The sequence below is a fragment of the Ovis canadensis genome, chromosome 14 (genome assembly GCF_042477335.2).
Source record: "Ovis canadensis isolate MfBH-ARS-UI-01 breed Bighorn chromosome 14, ARS-UI_OviCan_v2, whole genome shotgun sequence".
NCBI lineage: Eukaryota > Metazoa > Chordata > Mammalia > Artiodactyla > Bovidae > Ovis > Ovis canadensis.
In genome coordinates, this window is record NC_091258.1 from 53217326 (window position 1) to 53237138 (window position 19813).

General features: G+C 46.7%; 1 protein-coding gene across 1 annotated transcript in view; it reads left to right on the forward strand.

Annotated features, from left to right (window-relative positions):
• Positions 1 to 19813, forward strand: part of HYDIN (HYDIN axonemal central pair apparatus protein) — a 347975-nt gene that overhangs the window by 260814 nt on the left and 67348 nt on the right. The window contains 9 exon segments of the mRNA XM_069548980.1: positions 616 to 784; positions 3280 to 3459; positions 3926 to 4099; positions 6646 to 6816; positions 9819 to 10036; positions 11234 to 11371; positions 14616 to 14799; positions 17377 to 17518; positions 19340 to 19502. Coding sequence (XP_069405081.1) covers positions 616 to 784; positions 3280 to 3459; positions 3926 to 4099; positions 6646 to 6816; positions 9819 to 10036; positions 11234 to 11371; positions 14616 to 14799; positions 17377 to 17518; positions 19340 to 19502 — 1539 coding nt within the window.

A 19813-nucleotide genomic window follows, 5' to 3' on the forward strand; every position in this document is an offset into this window, starting at 1 on the left:
CAGGTTGCCGCAATTAAACTTGACTTCCAGATAAACAATGTGGGACAAATTCATACTTTAAAAATTATCAGTTTTTTATCTGTAATTCAAATTTAACTAGGCATCTTATGCTTCGTCTGATAACCCTAATATACACCTGTCTCTGTGTTTCTCTCTCAAACACACATGCACACACATACACACACACACTTATGCACATACATACCTAATGCCATTGTACCTGTTTTTCTCTATATCCTCTATTTATGAGACAACCATTCTTTTTAATAACATGTCACTCAAAGTGGATAATTGAGTTCCTTACTTTTGTCAATGGGGGAAAAAAAAAAGAAAAACAGTAAATGTTTTTAAAACAAGGAGAAAATTCTTTTCCACATGGGAAATACCCAGACACAAAATCCTATATCCCCTATCTATATCCCCCATATCCAGGACTCAACCTTACAATTTAGACCTCTGCAGAGGACTCTGCCCTTTGAAGTCCAGAAAGTATTTGTGCACACCCCAACCTTGGGTAGAAGTAGGGCTTTCATGAGATGGATGGCAGGCCCACCTGGGGCTGTGGGGAGGAAGCTTCCAGTCAGACCAACAGCAACTCCCATTCTCCTTGCGCAGATCTTGCGAACACTGAAGGGCTATGATTCCTACAACTCTCTGCTGCTGCCTCCTCGCCTTCCGGGGGAGAAGCTGCCCCCAGAGGTATATGAGTACTTCAGGGAGATAAAGCGGTCCAAAGAGGAGCAGATGAAGGTGAAATATCTGGAGAGTCTGGCGCAGGAGAACGGTGAGAACTCAACGGCTCTGGAGCCCCTGGCTTCTTTAAGATATCTCTATTGGGAGATGAACCATTTACTGAGCACCTGCCAGGTGCCAGGCAGGCTTCAGGTGTCCTGGGGATTTCCTTTCTAACCCTTACAGAATGGCCCTGTTGTCCCCATTGTATGGATGCGCACGCTGGGACACATTCTGCTCTCACTGGAGTCTGGTGGGGAGTCGAGGCTTAAAAACAGCTAATGCAGACATAGAAGGATGCTTGCTAGATGCTTGCAAGCTCTGTGCCGAGGGCTTCGCACATACAAATGAGAGAGGAAGCACTGAAACGCCAGGTCGACAATTTTAAGTGGCAGAACCAGCACTCAAGCCCAGATGTCTCTGACTCTGGAGTCCACGACAGTAACCACTCTACTCCACAGCCTCCAAGTGTGTGCCTAGGTGATGCAAGGTGATCCGTCACACATGGCACACATTAGTGCCCTACGAGAGGTAGGGGTGGGAGTTCACATGAGGAAGGACCCTCCATGATCATAACCTCTATCACAAAGCTAGACTGTACTCTTATAAACTTGCCCTTTCTTGCCCAGCAACCCCAAGCTATCCGTCATCTGCCCAGGGGCCCCCTTGTGTACACTTGAACATCAAGGTTCCAGGGTGACCTGCAGGGTGACCTGTAGGATCATGTAGCTTGTTGGGGTGCTTGCTTGTCTTCCCTTCTTCCCTGTGCCCTCATCCTGGAAATTCACCTTCTCCATTCTTTCTTTCTTTCTTTTGCATAATAGTCATCATGTGTATTTTCTTCACACCCATCTCCCCCTCTAGACAAGAAGCTCCCCAAAGGCAGTGACCATGTATTCCCCAGTGTAAACCCAGTGCATGAACCAGCACCTGATACATCGCAGTGCCTGATAAATGTGTGCTGTTAAAGCGAATGAATGAAGCCCATTTCTCCTGCCCTTAAAGCTGGCTTACTGTCTCTCAGGGAGACAGAAGCTAATTGGAGAACATTAGTTTGCTCTAAAAGGAGAGGAGAGAAGAAGGCTGCCTGTCCACCTAGTCTCCTGGTTGTATTCATTGAGCATGTTGTTCTGCAGAACTGCCAGTGCAGATACCACAAACTGGGGGGCTTAAGCAAATGAAACTTATTTTCTCATGATTCTGGAGGCTAGAGATCCAAGCTTAAGGTGCTGGTGGAGTTGTTTTCTGTGACCCTCCCCTCTTCACTAGTAGATGGCTGTCTTCCCACTCTGTGTTCACAAGGACTTCCCCCTGTGTGTCTGTGTCCCAATCTCTTCCTGTAAGAACACCAGTCATGTTGGGCTGTGGATGGACTGGGACACTCACATGACCTCATTTTAACTTAATTACCTGTTTAAAGGCTGTGTCTTCAAGTAGTCACATTCTGGCATACTGGGGTGGGGGTGGGGGACTTAGGACTTCAGCAAATGAATTTTATGAAAACTAGTTAAGTCCATAACAAACACCCATTGTGTTCCGAGCACTGAGCTGACGTGCTGGAAGGGAGATCAGTGAAACCAGTCCCTGCCTTGAGAGCTCACAGTCAGGAAGGGTTGGGGGATGGACCCAGAATTGCCTGGTGGCCCGAGGCAGAGAGCCCCGAGCTTTGGGACAGAGAGGATTTAGTGAGGGTCAGGAAGGGCCTTGTTGCTCTCATCCCCGTCCTCCGCACCTTGCCATTTGGCCCGTGAAAAGTTGGTCTGGAGCTGCAACCTGAAGGCCAGCAAGAGTCCAGGGAAGCGCTCGCCCTGCTCCTCCCCAGCACTTCTCTGAGCTCCTGCTCACTCTGCTGTCACAGAGAGGGTCCCTCCTCTTCTGCTTCCAGCCCATGTCCAGGGAAGGCTAGCAGCTCCAAACTGCACTGCTGCCATTCCCAGGAGAGCTACAACCTCTCTGACTCAAATCCAAAATTAAACAGAGGATGTCTTAGCTCCAGGGCAGAGCAGACCTTGAACAATGACAACCCGATGCACCCACTGAAACTCTGTGGAATCAGGACAGTGAGGAGGGTTCGGGGCAAATAAAGTAGTAGATGTGTTCAGCAATGCTCATGAAAAGGAGGAAAGCAGGCTGCAAATTGGTGTGTGTACAGTATGATCCCATTTCAGTTTGGAAAAATTAAAAATCTGAGAGGCTGCGGGCTCTTCCACTCTGGTATCCGATGAAGCTGCCATTCCTGTATCACCATTTTTTGCTATCTCTTTCTGCAGCTAAATTTTATCATTTTTGCTCTTTGGAATTTCCCAAATTTTCTGGAGCAAATGTATAATTCTGGTATCTTTTTTTTACGTTAAAATGTGGGAACACTCTGGGCAGAGAAACTTGAAGGCTGACTGACTGCAGTTCTTTTCAGTTTGGGTCAGATGGCCCAGGCTGATGGTAACCAGTTCAGTGATTCTCCTCTTTGTCTCTCTTCCCTTCTTTGCCTCATCTCCCTGGTCCTCTTCCTGACTCTTCCTGTGTGCTTCCGCTCTTTTCCCTTAGCAGAAGAGGACGACGGTCCCTTGTCAGAGCAGGGCACTTCGGCAAGCACAAAGAGGACCTCGCTCAGCCGAGGGATCTCTGTGACATCCAACCTGGAAGAGCGGCACATCCCAATGGTCGAGTCCAAGACCTACCCGGAGGAAGAGGAGGATGAGGATAGCCTGGAAAAACTCATGTTGCAAAGTAATCATGCATTTTAATGTTCGGATACCAGTTCCTTCTAAGCAAAAGTGGAAAGTCTGTTCAGCGCCTTTCACCTTTCTCCATAAAACACATTTAACTAGCACAGTCATGCGTTAATTCTACAGTTTGAGTAGGCCATCATTTATTTAGCCGTGTCCGTTATGATTGCAAACACTAGTTTCCAGTGTTATTTTTAAGCAGGAGAGATTCCCCCAAATGGGATTAAGAATCAGAGAGTAATCTGTGTTTTTAATTCTAGTAGCTACGGACAAATTATTAGCCAAAAAGGGTGCTTTCGTCCGCTATGAGGTGAGTGACGCTGGCAGCAACATCTGCAGCAGATTGTGCTGGTCATTTTAAAATAACATGTAGGTTAAGAAAAGTCATCCCATTTTCATCAGAACCCGTGTGAATTGTGCATGTATCCACATGCACGCATATGCGCACGTGTATTTTTAATTTGTAGCTGACAAGATTCAGAGTATTGACAGCCACTCTGCAGAGGAGGTTGGAGAAGTAGAGAACAACCCAGTGAGCAAGGCCATTGCTCGCTACCTGGGCATTGACATCTCTGCAGAAGGCCGCATGGCCAAGAACCGGAAAGGCATCGCCATCATCATCCATGGGACGCCCTTGTCAGGTATGCACAGGCCTAAAGAGTTTCCCCTTTGGGATAGATTTACAGTGAAATTTGCATGTGCAGTTTTTGAGGCAATAAAATACTCTTCTGTTTGAGATTTACGTAACAAAGGATTATCCCTAAATTGTTACATTGCCAACTTTAAAGATACAAAGTTAGAGAAAGAGCAGGGACATCTCATTTTTAATTAATATATCTCTGAATTGTTGGAGCTTGTATTCTTTCAATAATTTAATAGCATTAAAATATTAAAGAAAAATCCAAGACATTAAATCATTTAAGAAGAGTGGTGTGGGAAATATGTGCAAACTCTTTGCTGTTGCTGCTGCTGCTAAGTCACTTCAGTCGTGTCCGACTCTGTGCGACCCCATAGACGGCAGCCCACCAGACTCCCCCGTCCCTGGGATTCTCCAGGCAAGAGTACTGGAGTGGGTTGCCATGTCTTTCCCCACAAACTCTTTGACCTTGCAGTATTATTTCTAAAAATTTATCTTAGGAAAGTAATCATATGGACAAAGACTAACTACATTCGGTGATCTCGGCAACATTGTCGGCCATACTAAAAATGTGGGAGCAGTTGAAGTATACAGTATGAAGTATACGGTATACTAGTATGGGGGACTAGTTAATTAAACCATAGTACGTTCTCTAGGAGATGACTGAAGTGGCTTCATACGCGTGCATGCATGCATTCATGTAGTGAATTATATCACCTTTAAAAACAGTGTCCTGTACACCCATTTTCATGGCAGCATTACTCACAATAGCCACAAGGTAGACACAGCCCAGCTGTCCATTGATGGATGAGTGGATAAACTAAAGGTGGTACAGTGGGATATTATTCACCCATCAAAGGAGGGAAATTCTCACACACGCTAAAACATAGATGAACCTTGAAGACACTATGCTAAGTGAAATAAGCAAGGTGTGAAATAACAATTACTGTTTGATTCCATTTATATAAGGACCCTAGAGTCATTGTATTTATAGAGACATAAAATAGGATGGTGATTTCCAGAGGCTGAGCAAAGGGAGGAATGAGAGCTTATTATTTAATGGTACAGAATTTCAGTTTGTAAAGATGAAAAATGTGGGAGATGGATGGTGATGATGGTTGCACAACATTGGGAATATACTTAGCTTTTCAAGCTGTGCACTTAAAAACAGTTAAAATGGTAAATTTTGTATGTATACTATGACAATTTTAAAAAGTACCATTGAAGTGCATTAAATGAATAGAAAAGTGTTCATGATATATCGTTTTAAGTGGAAAAAAAAGTCATGCTTATAATTTGTCATCTCTGTTCATTTCCTCTTGCTACTGTAACAAATAACCACAAATTTAGTGACTTAAAACTTTCTTAGAGTTCTGGAGATCAGAAGTCTAAAATGGGTCAACAGAGGTGCATCCTTTCTCGAAGCTATAGGGGGAAGAATCCATTGCCTTGCCTTTTCTTGTTTCTAGAAAAGTTATCTGCATTCCTTGGCTCATGGCCTCTTCCTCCATCTTCAAAACCAGCCTCAGAGCGTCTTCTAGTCTGTCTGTTTCTGTCTCTCTTTTCCTCATCACATCACCTGTTCTCACTCTGACCACCCTGCTTCTCTTGTGAGGACCCTTATTACACTGGGCCCACCCAGATAACCCAGAGCCCTCCCCCACATCAAGACCCTTAATTTAATCACACCTGCAAAGTCCCTTTACCATGTAAGGCACCATGTTACAGGCTCTGGGCTTCCCTGATGGCTCAGACAGTAAAGAATCTGCCTGCAGTGTGGAAGACCTGGGTTCGATCCCTGTGTTGGGAAGATCCCCCGGAGGAGGGAAAGGCTACCCAGTCCTGTATTCCTGCCTGGAAAATCTCCATAGACAGAGGAACCTGGTGGGCTGCAGTCCATGGGGTCACCAAGAGTCAGACACGACTGAGCGACGGAGCACAGCACATCACAGGCTTCAGGGATCAGGATGTGGACATCTTAGCGGGGGGGATTATTCAGTCTACCACCTAGCCCACTACTTTTTTTTTAAATAAGAAATGTAAATGAAATATTTACAGATGCATAAATAGCAGCCATATGTTAACTATAATCTCTCTGGATGAGTAAATTATGGATCTTTTTTTCTTCTGTTATTTCTGAATTTTCTGCTTTCTCTTTTTTAATGAGCAGGTATTTTGAATGAGAAAAACAGACATCAACACAAATTATTCTTTAAACCAAAAAAGTCTCTTCCCAGTAGAATGAGGGAAGTAAGAGCTACAAGATTTTTAAAGTTCTTCTTCTAGAATCACTTTTTAAGCGGAGGAGACAATCCAGAGGGAATGTGGATTGCCATAACACACAGCTATTCAGGGGTAGAATTAGGGCCAGAACCCCCAGTTATGACTCCTTGCTCAAGTCTTCCCTCTTTTCTGGGCTGCCACATGAGAGACTTAGAGGCCGGGACCTTGGAGAGGTCACTTTATAGGAGCCTCTGACCTAGAAACTTCTGTTGAGAACAGTGAGCAAATGAGAGCTGTGAAATTCAATCCTCTGACCTTTTTTTGTAGGAAAGTCAGCCACCGCAGTCAACATGGCCAGGTACTACAGCGCTGCCTGCCTGAACCTTGACTCTGTTGTGCTGGAAGCCATCTCTGACAGCAGCAATGTTGCAGGCATCCGCGCCCGGGAGCTCTGCATTCGGGCTGCTATAGAGCAGTCCATGAAGGAGGAGGAGTCTGGTGAGAGCCATTTCCTCTGACTCTTTGTGGCCAACTGGCCCTAATCTCTTTGGCGATGCTCAGTTTACCCTCCCTCCCTGGGCTTTTCTCCCACAGCTCCATCGAAGGCTGATTTATAACCTGTTGCCCATCAGCAGCCCAGAGAATTCTCTCCCACAGACATCCACTGTCCTGGCTGCCCAGTGTGCTTGGCACTACAGCGAGCAGGGCGCATATGGCCCACATCTTTGTGGGTAACCCCTGGAGGGGGGACTGACATGCAGAGCAGAGGACAGTATGTAACAGAAGTACCAGCTTCTGCAACAGACCAAGTTTGAGATAATTGAGTCCCAACAAGCATTTGGGGAAGTTTTCAGGGAAATGGGCTTTGAAGGAGGAGAATGTTGACAGGCAAAGATGAAGATAAGGACATTCCAGACCAAGAGAGCAGGGACGGTAAGTTAGAGGTGGGAAGACAGGTTGCGGGCAGTCACAGTTGACCTTAGTGCTGAGATGAGGCATTTGGATTGTACTTTGAAGGAAAAGAGGAATTGGGCACTTTTCACCCTGTGGGAGAAATAGCCAGAAAGTCACAGGAGGAAAGGCACTCTCGTGGTGTCTTGTAAATAAAGCAGTAGTGAAGCTGAATGTGAGTGGGGCTGAGAGTGACCTGCATGGCAGGGACTTGAAAGAGGGGGAGGCGTTTAAGGTGGCCACACTCGATGACCACTCACAGAAACCAGAAAGAGAGTTATGCCATTTACCAAGTTAGGGAACATGGGGGAGGAGAAAGTTTGCTGGAGAGGAAAATTAGTTTTTTAAATCCCATAGTGGTAGTACTTACTGCTAAGTACTAAGTAGTATGGCCTTACTCATCAGAGGTTAAGAATCCTGACTCCCTCAGATCCTCTGAAGACGTGCGAGGCAGGAGAACAGCTGCTCAGTGTGCAAAAATCTATGGACCATAAAGCCGAGTGCCTGCTGAATGTAGGCTCATTCTTGTAATAGGAATGCTTAAAACAGCATGATGTCATTCCTAATGGAGTCCCACGCTTACTAGTTGGTAGACCTGGCTGGGGCTTTCAGGAGAAATGGGAAATTCTTTGCTGGGAAGATGAGAGAAACAGCTTTCTAGTGGTGTAGGGAAGAAAAAACATAATTTTCTCTCTACTTTTCTGATTTCTTGACTGAGTGCCCCTGTAATAAAAAGCAAATTAACAAGAGAAGAACAAGTTTATTAACATGGATGCTTCCTGTGTCCATGGGCAATACTCGGGGGAAATGAGTGGCTTTTAGAATTCAGGAGTAAATGCCGCCTAATAGGGAAAGGAAAGGGGGTTGTGGTCCTGTTAGGGGAGGGTCAGTGGTTTTTAGGAAAGATGAAGGGGCCTTAGGAGGATGGATGGGAGGTATGATGACTTCTGATGGTTTGGGTGTAGTGTGGACTTGAGTCTTTCTTCTGTGACGAGAGTCCATCTCCCTGGTTGATGAAACTTCCCTGGACAGGATCTGTGACAGTGGAGCTTCTTAGGGAGACTGTCTTCCAGTGGCTGGGGGGAGGTCAGAGAAAGCCACTCCTTGCATTTACTGCTTTTTTCGAGTGCCTACAGCTTAGAATAGCCAGGATATCACAGCAGCATGTTTCGAGGTGGCGTATCCTGAGCTCCTATTGTCTTTCTTTGGGGGTGGCATATTCTGGCACCCTTTAGTGGGAACCCCAAGCTGCATCATAATTCCAGCTCTATTAGATTTTTTTTGATTTCCTTTTCTGTCAAAGTGCATTTCTCAGAGGTCTTCGGAGCTGTGTTGATGTCCCTTGACAAATCGTAAATTTGAACTCCCTGAGAAAGTAATGTCAAGCTAAAGGCTTAATGATTGGGAGAGACTTCCTCAACAAAGTGAGAGATGTGGCTGCTGAAGTATAGGAAATCAGTTCAGAAAGTTCCAGAAAGAGAAGAGAGAGATGGACACAGGGCAGGATGGGACCTTGGAGGACACTTATCTTTTAGGAGGAGGCAGAGGCAGCAAAGCCGGGGAGGTGGAGAAGGCAGAGTGAGGGTCAGAGGCAGGGGCAGTCAGGGGGGCTGCTGGAGGGGGGCCAGAAGGACTTCCATGCCTCTCCAGAACCCTAGTTAGGAGTCTGGGGGACCCTTCCCGCTTTATTTTTCTCATAGCCCTTATCCCTAGTTAACATACTATTTATCCTACTTACTCTACTGTCTGTCTTCCCCCCACCCCGACAGGAATGTGAGCTTCCGAGGCAAAGATTTGAGTTAGTTTTTGTCACTAATGTATTCCTGGCATCTAGAGCAGTGCCTGGTGCATAGTAGACACAGTAAATATTTACAAACATGTATTAAATCAGTAAGTGAATATGATCAGAGATGGCTGAAAGTTCAGACTGAATGATCCCTGAGAAGAGGACAGCTATAGTTCATAGTTCAGAAGTCACTGGTGACTTCATAGAAAGCCGTTTCAGTGGTGAGGGTTAAACCCAAAGCTACATTTGCTGTTTGCTATGAAGTCAGCTGGCTGTACTGAGGTGGAAGTGACCAATCTAAACCCATGGGTCCCACACAGGACCCGCTGGCTGCTTGAAATGTGCCAAGTCCACACTGAGATGTGCTATAAGTGTATGATATGTGCTGGATTTTGAAAATTTGATGAGAATAAAAGACTGTAAAATAGCACAGTAATAATCATGTCAGATTTCCTGGGCAGGCAGTTTCACAAATGATTACCTTCTGGGCTGGAAGAGAAGGTGGGGCAGAGTCTTGCGGAATCCCCTGAGTAGATGGACAGTGTAGGCCGGGGCTCCAGCCCAGACTGGGCACACACCCGCCATCATCACCATCCACCCCCAGTGGCGGAGCCCCTTCTCCCAGCCCTGCTGGGCCAGCCACAGGTGGAGGTGGCTGCACCATCCCCAGAAGAATCACACTAGGTTTCAACTTGCCATCCGCCCTATTATTTCCTTGTTATCCTGAGGTGATTGTCAGTATAAACCCACTCTCTCCGTGTAGCCCAGGAAGCTGCTGCTGTGAGTCAAAATGCCGTGGGACAATTGCGACTGAGCAGTGAGACCCTGGGCAAGTTAACTTCGGAATCCACTCTGCTAACTCCCGAAGTGAAACCTACCAAGCCTGTGCGTGGGAGTGTGCTGCTCACCAAGGGCAAGGCAGAGAGCCACGGCTCAGGGTCTCAGAAGCAGCATCACCAGCACGCGTCCGAAACGCCCCAGGTACAAATCAGGGCTCCCCAGAAGGAGGGTTGGGATCCCCCCTCCTCCTTCCCCCTAATCCCCCTCCTTCTCCTACCCCTCCTCCTCCTAGCATCTCGCATCGGGTCAGCACAACCTCATTCCTACAGGTGCCCTGGCCAGGCAGGCCTGGGTACTGCCCTGTACCACTCCTGGTGTGAAGCAGGTCAGGTCCTGGCAAAGTGAAGATAAATAAAGCAAAACCCTGCACTCAGGCTGAACTAAGAGCCTGATAAGGGTGATCACCACACATTTTATTTGCAATAAAATGAGATTAGGACAAAAGAAGTACGTAAAAAGAATTAGGTTAAACCATCCAAAATTGATATGAAATTGATAATATTCAACCACTTGAGACCTCTGTTGCAACAAGTTCATATGGTTCAACCTACTTCTAAAGGAATGTTAATATAAATTGTGGGAGGGCTAATATAAATTCTGGGAGGGCTGCAGAGGAGTCTTGAAAAGTCATAAAGAAGTCAGAGAGTTTGAGTCATGTGCCGAGGGACTTCAAGAACAATCTCGGCTGAATAGCAGGGGCGGAAGCCAGAGAGAGTGGGTGGCACAATGCATTGTTGGTGGGAACCCGAGTCAGATGAGTGCAAGCTTCTGAGATATTTGAAAGAAAGGGAGAAAAGATCAAGTAGTCGTTAGAGGAGCAAACCCAGGGTCAAGAGAGTGCTTTCTGTGAAAGGAGGTAGAGGAACAAGCAGGTTCTCTAAAGATAGGAACTCCTGGAGAAGTAGAAGGTGATGATCTTCCCAAGAGCGAAAGAGATTCCAAGGAAATGTGGCGGGGGAGACCAGGATTAAGCACAGTTGAAGGAAATTGGTGCCATCTTCCTCTAGAGCCAGTAAAGGTGTGAAAATAGATGCAGCTACTTGTGGGGGAAGCGGGGTGGAGAGTGAAAGTGAACAAATGTTTGAATGAATGAACAAATGTTTGCTGTTCAACACACATAGAAGGCATCTTCCACAGTGTTCCTACTTGAAACTTATAGCAGTTATTCAAGTGAGATAGGAATCTTCCAGTTTACAGTACAACCTGTATTTTATAGATGAGGAAATGAGACTCAGAGATTAGACGATTTTCCCAAGGTCACATGGCCTGTTAAGTGGAGGAGCTGTTGAAACACCAGACTTCTGGATCCTGACTCCTGATCCTTCTCTCTCGAAACAGGTTTCCTCCAGCCCTCTCCCCTCAGGGCCCACGCAGCGTCGACTCAGCGTCAGTGCCAGCGTTGGAGGTGATACTGGGCTCATGAGCTGCGTGCTCCCTGAGGAGCTATTCACTCAGATCCTGGCCGACCGAATTCAGGTACGTCCACACCTACCTACGTGGAGATGCAGGGCTTACACGCCTGTCCCCCTGCTGCAGTGCTGAGGTTCTGAGCCATTGCCCACACACAGCAGCCCAGAACCCAGGGGCCTCGGAGAGGAAAGATGGGTTTCTTCACCCTCTTTTGTCCTTTTGATACCCATCGTCAGTCTCTGACCCTGTCTGTCTGCTGGCTGAAACCACACTCACTTTAAGGACCAGTGAGCAGAAGGTAGCACATTCAACACACACACATATACAGAGTCATGGTACAGCCCTCAGAAGTACGTTAAAAATCATAACGTGGAGCCATGATAAGTTAGAATTTGGAGTGATGTTAATTGTGGTAGAAATAAGTGTTTACATAGCTCAATTGGTAAAGAATTACCTGCAGTGCTGGAGACCCGGGTTGAGTTCCTGGGTCGGAAAGATCCCCTGGAGGAGGAAATGGCAACCCACTCCAGTATTCTTGCCTGGAGAATCCCATGAAGAGAGGAGCCTGGCAGGCTACAGTCCAGGGGTCACAAAGGGTCAGATGTGACTAAACTACCACCACCATGTTAATAACTGAGAAAATCAGATTATTAAATAGTATGTAAACCATAGTTATATTTCTCTAAAAATATTTATAAATGTGTATCATACACATAATAAAAATCCTTAAAACACATGTTAATTGTGGTTATCTTTGGCTAGCAAGATTATAGGTTTTTAATCTTCATACATTTCTGAATTATTTTACAATGATATATGGCTCTTAAAGTCAGAAACACAGTAACTGTTTCTTTTTGTTTTGATTTTTCATTAGTGTTGTTCAGTTCAGTCGTTCAGTTGTGTCTGACTCTGCAACCCCATGAACCACAGCACACCAGGCCTCCCTGTCCATCACCAACTGCCGGAGTCTACCCAGACCCATGTCCACTGAGTCATTGATGCCATCCAACCATCTCATCCTCTTTCATCGCCTTCTCCTCCTGCCCTCAATCTTTCCCAGCATCAGGGTCTTTTCCAATGAGTCATATCTTCGCATCAGGTGACCAAAGTATTGGAGTTTCAGCTTCAACATCAGTCCCTCCAATGAACACCCAGAACTGATCTCCTTTAGGACAGACTGGTTGGATCTCCTTGCAGTACAAGGGACTCTCAAGAGTCTTCTCCAACACCGCAGTTCAAAAGCATCAATTCTTTGATGCTTAGCTCTCTTTATACTCCAACTCTCACATCCATTCATGACCACAGGAAAAACCATAGCCTTGACTAGATGGACCTTTGTTGGCAAAGTAATGTCTCTGCTTTTAAAAATGCTGTCTAGGTTGGTCATAACTTTCCTTCCAAGGAGTAAGTATCTGTTAATTTCATGGCTGCAATCACCATCTGCAGTGATTTTGGAGCCCAGAAGGATAAAGTCAGCCACTGTTTCCCCATCTATTTGCCATGGAGTGATGGGACCGGATGCCATGATCTTAAATTTCTGAATGTTGAGCTTTAAGCCAACTTTTTCACTCTCCTCTTTCACTTTCATCAAGAGGCTTTTAAGTTCTTCTTCACTTTCTGCCGTAAGAGTGGTGTCATCTGCATATCTGAGGTTATTGATATTTCTCCTGGCAATCTTGATTCCAGCTTGTGCTTCTTCCAGTCCAGCATTTCTCATGATGTACTCTGCATATGAGTTAAATAAGCAGGGTGACAATATACAGCCTTGGTGTACCCTTTTCCTATTTGAAACCAGTCTGTTGTTCCACGTCCAGTTCTAACTGCTGCTTCCTGACCTGCATACAGGTTTCTCAAGAGGCAGGTTAGGTGGTCTGGTATTCCCATCTCTTTCAGAATTTTCCACAGTTTATTGTGATCCACACAGCCAAAGGCTTTAGCATAGTCAATAAAGCAGAAATAGATGTTTTTCTGGAACTCTCTTGCTTTTTCCATGATCCAGCGGATGTTGGCAATTTGATCTCTAGTTCCTCTGGCTTTTCTAAAACCAGCTTGAACATCCGGAAGTTCACGGTTCACATATTGCTAAAGCCTGGCTTAGAGAATTTGAAGCATTACTTTACTAGCGTGTGAGATGAGTGCAATTGTGCAGTACTTTGAGCATTCTTTGGCATTACCTTTCTTTGGGATTGGGAAGAAAACTGACCTTTTCCAGTCCTGTGGCCACTGCTGAGTTTTCCAAATAGGTGTTGTACTTATAAAGAAAAGAAAACTAGATCATCAGAATTTGGGAGGGTTTGCTGCTTATGGATTACAGAAAACTAAATTGCTTACCAGGTCCTAGAGATGTGTGTTTGCTTTGGTTTACCAGAATGGGCCACAGTATTAATTGCGCATTTAAGTAAACAAAGATCAGACTTGAGTTTCTCAGAAGAGGAGGAATGTAGTCACCAGCAATGATTCATGTTAACTCACTACTGCGTTAAAGGTACCATTGCTCTCAGCTCATTTGAACACAGTGGTCTAGTAAGTGTGCAGGTGTTTCATACAGCCACAGTAAAGGCTGAGACCACTGGTAAAACCCAAAGTAAGCAAGGAGAGCTGCACTACTCATAGTACTGGCCTATGATGAGATACAGAGTTTGCGCTACTTCCTTTATTGACAAAGTCTTCCCTATGAGGGAAAAAAAATGGCAACTAAACTAAACAGTATATGTACTGATTGCAGTTGTTGATTTTCTGACCCAGATTCTCGTCTCATCAGAAAGTGGTAGTAATCATTCTCTAGCCCATGGTGGCCAGTCTCTGCACTACACTTTAAGTAACACTGCAGCGCAGCCGAGGCCTGTTCTACAGTAGTTATTGTTACCAAAATCATTACGTTCCAAGGCAGGAAAACCACTAGGATAAAAATGGCCCAGCTGCTACTGCTGCCTTTGTTGCAGAGGGACACCTTTTATACACATCTTCCTTCTCTGTATTTCATGGATCTTCCCAGATTCTCACCTTAACATTATTTGTTTTCTTGATTTCTACAGAGACAGAATAAATCCTTTACTCTGCAGATATGTATGGCAAAGATCTTTCATGACTGCTGAAACATTTTTATTTTTCTCTCTTGTTTAATTACAGCCCCATTGAATCTGGCAGGTGGCAAGGCAGTGGAACTTTCATCTGGGCCCAGAACCAATGGTTCTGGGTCTGCAGAACCAATGGCAGCACCTGTAAAAGCAGCAGCGAAAGAAAAAATAGCTTCCTTCTTGGAGAGCAGATGGTCTTGTGGCCACAGTAACTGTTTGTGCTCTGGTTTCAGCTGAGTGACTGCTACCGAGGAGTGGTGTTTGACAGCCTGGAGACACTCTTTGCTCGGAACGCAGCTACCGCTCTCCTCTGCCTGCTGAAGGCCATTGGCAATCGGGAGCACATCTATGTCATCAACATGGCCCAGGATTACACAGCCATGAAGGCCCGGGAGAAAGCCAAAAATGAGCAAGAAGGTAAGGCCATACCCTCCTGTGCTGTCCTTCCAAGCCCTATAGGTCTTTCCTTTAAACAGAGCTCTAGGCTTTTAGGGTCCTTCCCTGCTGTGAGCACCGATAAGGCTTATGTGCAGCGACATCTGCCATCTCACTGGCGCCCCAGCTCTGCCCTGGAGGGTGGCTGGGAGTTCTTACTTCTACTTTGCATGTGAGGAAATTGAGACACAAGTGACCTGCTGAGAGATTATAGAAGGAAGGATGGAACCCAGCTCTTCTCACCATAGGCACCTTCCTCTTTCCCCTGACATTACGTTACATCCCTTCATCTTCTGTAATTACAGCCCACCAGAGTGTATCACAGGGCTTCCAGGTGGCTCAGTGGTAAAGAATCCACCTGCTCATGCAGAAGATATAGGAGACAGAGGTTCAGTCACTGGGTTGGGACAGTCTCCTGGATGGCAACCCACTCCAGTATTCTTGCCGGAAAAATCCTATGGACAGAGGAGCCTAGCTGGCTACAGTCCATGTGGCTGCAAAAACTCAGACATGACTGAGCAACTGAGCACTGACTGAGAGGACCACATCACAGGCCCCATCCTTACTCAGGTGACCCATTCATTAGCTTGTCAGTTTTAAGCCCACTGAGAATTTCCTGTAAGACTAGAGTAACGCTTGTAACTTTAGGAAACAGTTTCTACATTTTAGCCTATTGTGTACCAGGCACTGCAGCAGATTGTGTACACTGAAAATGTCTTTAAAGGACACTTTGGGTCATTTAGTCTTCACAAAGATTATTGCCCCCATTCTACAGATGTGGAAAACGAGGCTCACAGATATCAAAAGTTTTGTGTGAGATCACAGAGCATATTAGTAAGAGCTGTGTAACTCAGTTCTTTGCTTTTTTGTCATTCCAGGGGCCTGTGAAAATTTTTCAATGATTGAATAGTACATACACACATACACAAAGAAAGTAATGTTAGCTTAAATTCCAAGTTTAGACAAAAGCAGACCCAGCAGATCTCAGCCCCCAAGGGAGAGGACGGTGCTACCCCTCAGAGGCAGAATCCTGCTTCAGCCTCAGCTCCGGCCATGTCACTGCCCTTCCTCACTCAGCCTTGCCTCTGTCTTCCAGAACAGTCTGCACCAGTCATAATGCTTTTCCTTTTAAGGAAATATTTACAAACACTGAGCTCTCTTAGTTCATAGTGAAGTGAAAGTCACTCAGTTGTATCTGACTCTTTGCGACTCCATGGATTATGCAGTCCATGGAATTCTCTAGGCCAGAATACTGGAGTGGGTAGCCTTTCCCTTTTCCAGGGGATCTTCCCAACCCAGGGATCAAAGCAGAACTCAAAGACTGCTTCCTTTTATTCTCGTCCAGAGATTGACCAGACATCTCACAGCAATATTTCAACCTCCAGATTCCTAGTTTCCAGAAAACTCATTTCCCCACAACAGTCAACTTTTGAAAGAAAGTATCTTTTTTCATTTTCTCAATTACCTATAGTTTTCACAGTTGCAATATAGGTTCCTATTCCCTTAATCATTTTTAAAAGTCCTGAGGCAGCATACAATATTATTATATTAGAATCTAGTTGTTATTGAACATTTATGAATGTGCCAGGCACTGGGCTAGGTGCCTTACATGATTGCTTATTTGATCCCCACAACAGCCCTGTGAAGGAAGAATTATTATTCTGATCTGTTACTATCCTCTGGTAAGTGTTAGAGACTAAGAACTCAAGATGAAGGTCTCTGAGCCCAAAGCTCAAACTTAGGGAAGCATCAGGCAAGACTGTGGTGCCTGTGACGTGTGCAGAAGCAGCCCAGAGCCTTCGTGCCAAGTGTGAACCACACTTCAGGACCTGGAATCTGCAGGGTGTGGAAGCTGACAGTCCTGTCACCTGAGCACTTTGGTGGCTTGTGTTAGTAATGGGTAAAGTCAGCGGGTGGTATATTACTTTTCTATTTCTCCAGTAATACACTGCTTTAAACTTGATGACTCACCACAGATATGTTCTCTGACAGTTCTGGGAGTCAGAAGTCCTAAAATTGAGGTGTTAGCAGAGCCATGCTCCTCTGGAGGCTCTAGGGGAGAATCCTCCTCACCTTTTCTGGCTCCCAGAGGCCCCTGCATTTCTCGGCTTGTGGGTCCTACCTCGCAACTCTCTCACCTCTGCCTCGTTGTCCCCTCTTCTTCTCTGACCCTGACCCTCCTGCCTGCCTCTGGTGGACCTCTGTGATTATATTGCGCCCGCTCAGATAATCCAGGGTAATCGCCCAACTCAAGATCTTTAATTTAATTACATTTGCAAAGTTCTTTCTGCCATGTAATGTGACATATCACAGGTTCTGGACATTAGCACGTGGACCTCTCTGGGGCCTCTGTTCAGCCTACCACAGATGGAGACCATTGTGGGAACTGTGTGAGTGCGGGAAAGCCCACCAGAGATTAGGAGGCCGCCTGTGGTACCCGCTGCCTCTCCCTGTCACACACGCACCACAGCCTGCTTAGGCAAGAGCTAAACCACTGGGGTCCCCGCAGCCAAAGCTGGTGAGTGAGATTTTCCCACCCTCCTGTTTGTTCCCCCACAGAGCACAAACGCAGGGAAGCGCAGAAGAGAGAGAAGGAGCGTCTCCAGAGCATGGGTGAGGAAGAGTATGATGCCTTGACAGAGGAGGAGAAGATAAGCTTCAACCGAGAGGTCCAGCAAGCCCTGCGGGAGAGGAAGAGGAGGTCAGCGTCCAGGGCTGGTCGGAAGGGAAGCACTGCCCCAGGAGCAGTTTCCATCAGGCACACGGCCCGTCCTGGAGACCAGGGTCATCGGGGCCGGCAGGGAGGCAGCAGTGGTCACGGGAGACCTGGGAGGATGACTTGCTGAGAGCAGAAACAGGTGTCTTGCACAGCCAGGGTGCTGGTTGCCGCAGCCTTCCCAGGCCTCCATTCTCCCGTCCTTCCTTCTTTCTGGGGGACCTGCGGGACCCAGGGCTAGAGGCTGTAGCGTAAAAAGAGGAGGGGCTTCTGGCCCCTGCACGCCTGCTGGCTCCCCTGAGAGCTACGGCTCATCAGCCCCTGTGCACAGGTGTCCACAGATGACCCCGGGGGCCACTCTTGTGATGTGGGCATGGTGGTTGCCCTCCATAACTTAGCCGTTTCTCCTTTCCTGGCCAGCGTCTTGGCCTTTGGTGGGGCCAACCATCCCGAGGTCTGACTGCCACTCCCACTTGCTCCTTGGCCTGGGCAGTTCAGCAGAGACCCTGGGCAGGCTCCCAGGCCAGTGCTCTCAGCCCCCTTCTGTGCCCATCCCTGGGGACCACACGGGACTGACTGAATCCCCTCCATACCACCCACGAGACATGGCCCACGATGTCATGCTGTCTCCGATACAGGTGGGCAGTGTCCTGTCCTCAGATCTTCAGACATGCCAAGGGAGGGAGGGGGGTCTACTGCCTACCCCTCCCTAGGATTCCAAACACTGGTGGGGGAGGGGGCAAGATGCCACCTATAATTTAATCCCCTTTTCTCCTCTCCCCCTACCTCCAGACTCCTCCCACTGGCTCCCAAAGAGCTTTTATGTCCTCTACAGCATCAGTATATATATATACATACCCACATCTCCTGCCTGGTCTACTGCAAAATGCCTGGGCCTCAGGAATCCCAGCTTTGGGATTCCAAAAGAATCGCTTTTTTTTTTTTTTCCCTCTCATTCAGGTCATTTACTTTCAGGCATTCATCTCGCAGTGGACTTAGAAAATGCAAATCTGACTCTCAGAGCTCAGCAGTGACTTGTTTGTAATGCACACACACACAAAGTGATGAAGTAATGAGGAGTCAACTTCAATGAGCAGAGAGCCACAGCAGCCAGGAACAACCAGGGATTCCCAGAGAGGAAAACAAATGGATTCCGTATCTTCAGAAATGCCATCCCCTCCACTCTTTGTTTATACATGGTGCCCAGGCATGGTGCCCTCTCTGCCATTAGCAGCAGGGAGACCCGGCTGAATCCATAGCTGGAAAGGAGAGAAAGAGAGAGAAGGAGAGGAACGTGGCCTTCAGCTGTAGCACCACGGCTCCAAGTGGGCCACAGTGGGGACTGCTGTGAAAAACATCATTTCTTCTTGTCTAAACTTCAGACATAAGTGTAGAAAGCTGGGCCTCATCTGTACTGATATCAGAACAATCTTTGAAAGTTGTTTTTTAAGAGTGATAACATCCAGCTTATTTACAGCCCTTGCCTCGCTCTCCTGTGAAAGGAGACTGGAATAGAGTTAGAGATCAGTCGAGAATTCCTCTTAGTTGAGCTTCAGTTATCAGTTTTACTAAATGACGATTCAAAGGTAGATGTGAGCCATCCTTTCCTCCTTTCTTCCCTTCTTTTCTTCTCTTCCCTTCCATCTTCCTTCCTTCCTATAATATCTAGCTTTCTTTTGTTTTTTTTTCCTGGTTTTTGTGCTGCAGAAAGCTCTGCACCATGTTCCCCCACCAGGTGATTGCAGCAGGGGAGGGGCTCGGGCAGGGCCCTCTGAACTCTTTTCTTCTCTGCCTGACTTAATGAAGGGAGCTGGAGAGACTGGCAAAGGAGATGCAGGAAAAGAAGCTACAGCAGGAACTTGAGCGACAGAAGGAAGAAGATGAGCTAAAACGGAAGAATAAAAAGCCAAAGCAGGGACCCGTAAAGGAGGAGCCGTCCATGAAGAAATCTCAGATACCAAGCCGGCAGGTAGCAACCCGCCCTGGCCCCTCAGCGGCAGGCAGGTGCAGACTGGCCCACCACCACAGCTAGCATATCAGCCCAGCACATCTCCCCTCCAGAAAGCTGGCCTACGACTGTGCAGACTCTGTGGTGGAGCAAAAGGCAGGAGGAGAGGGATCAGCATTTTCTGAGCACTGACTGTGTGTCCCACACTTTCCTGTGCTTCCCATAATCCTGTCCTGTTACATCCTGTCCTTCCTCAGAGGTTCAGAGACATGAGCCCCATCCGGAATTTAACAGGATGAGCTGTGACAGTTGTATGTGTGCACAGATCTGGC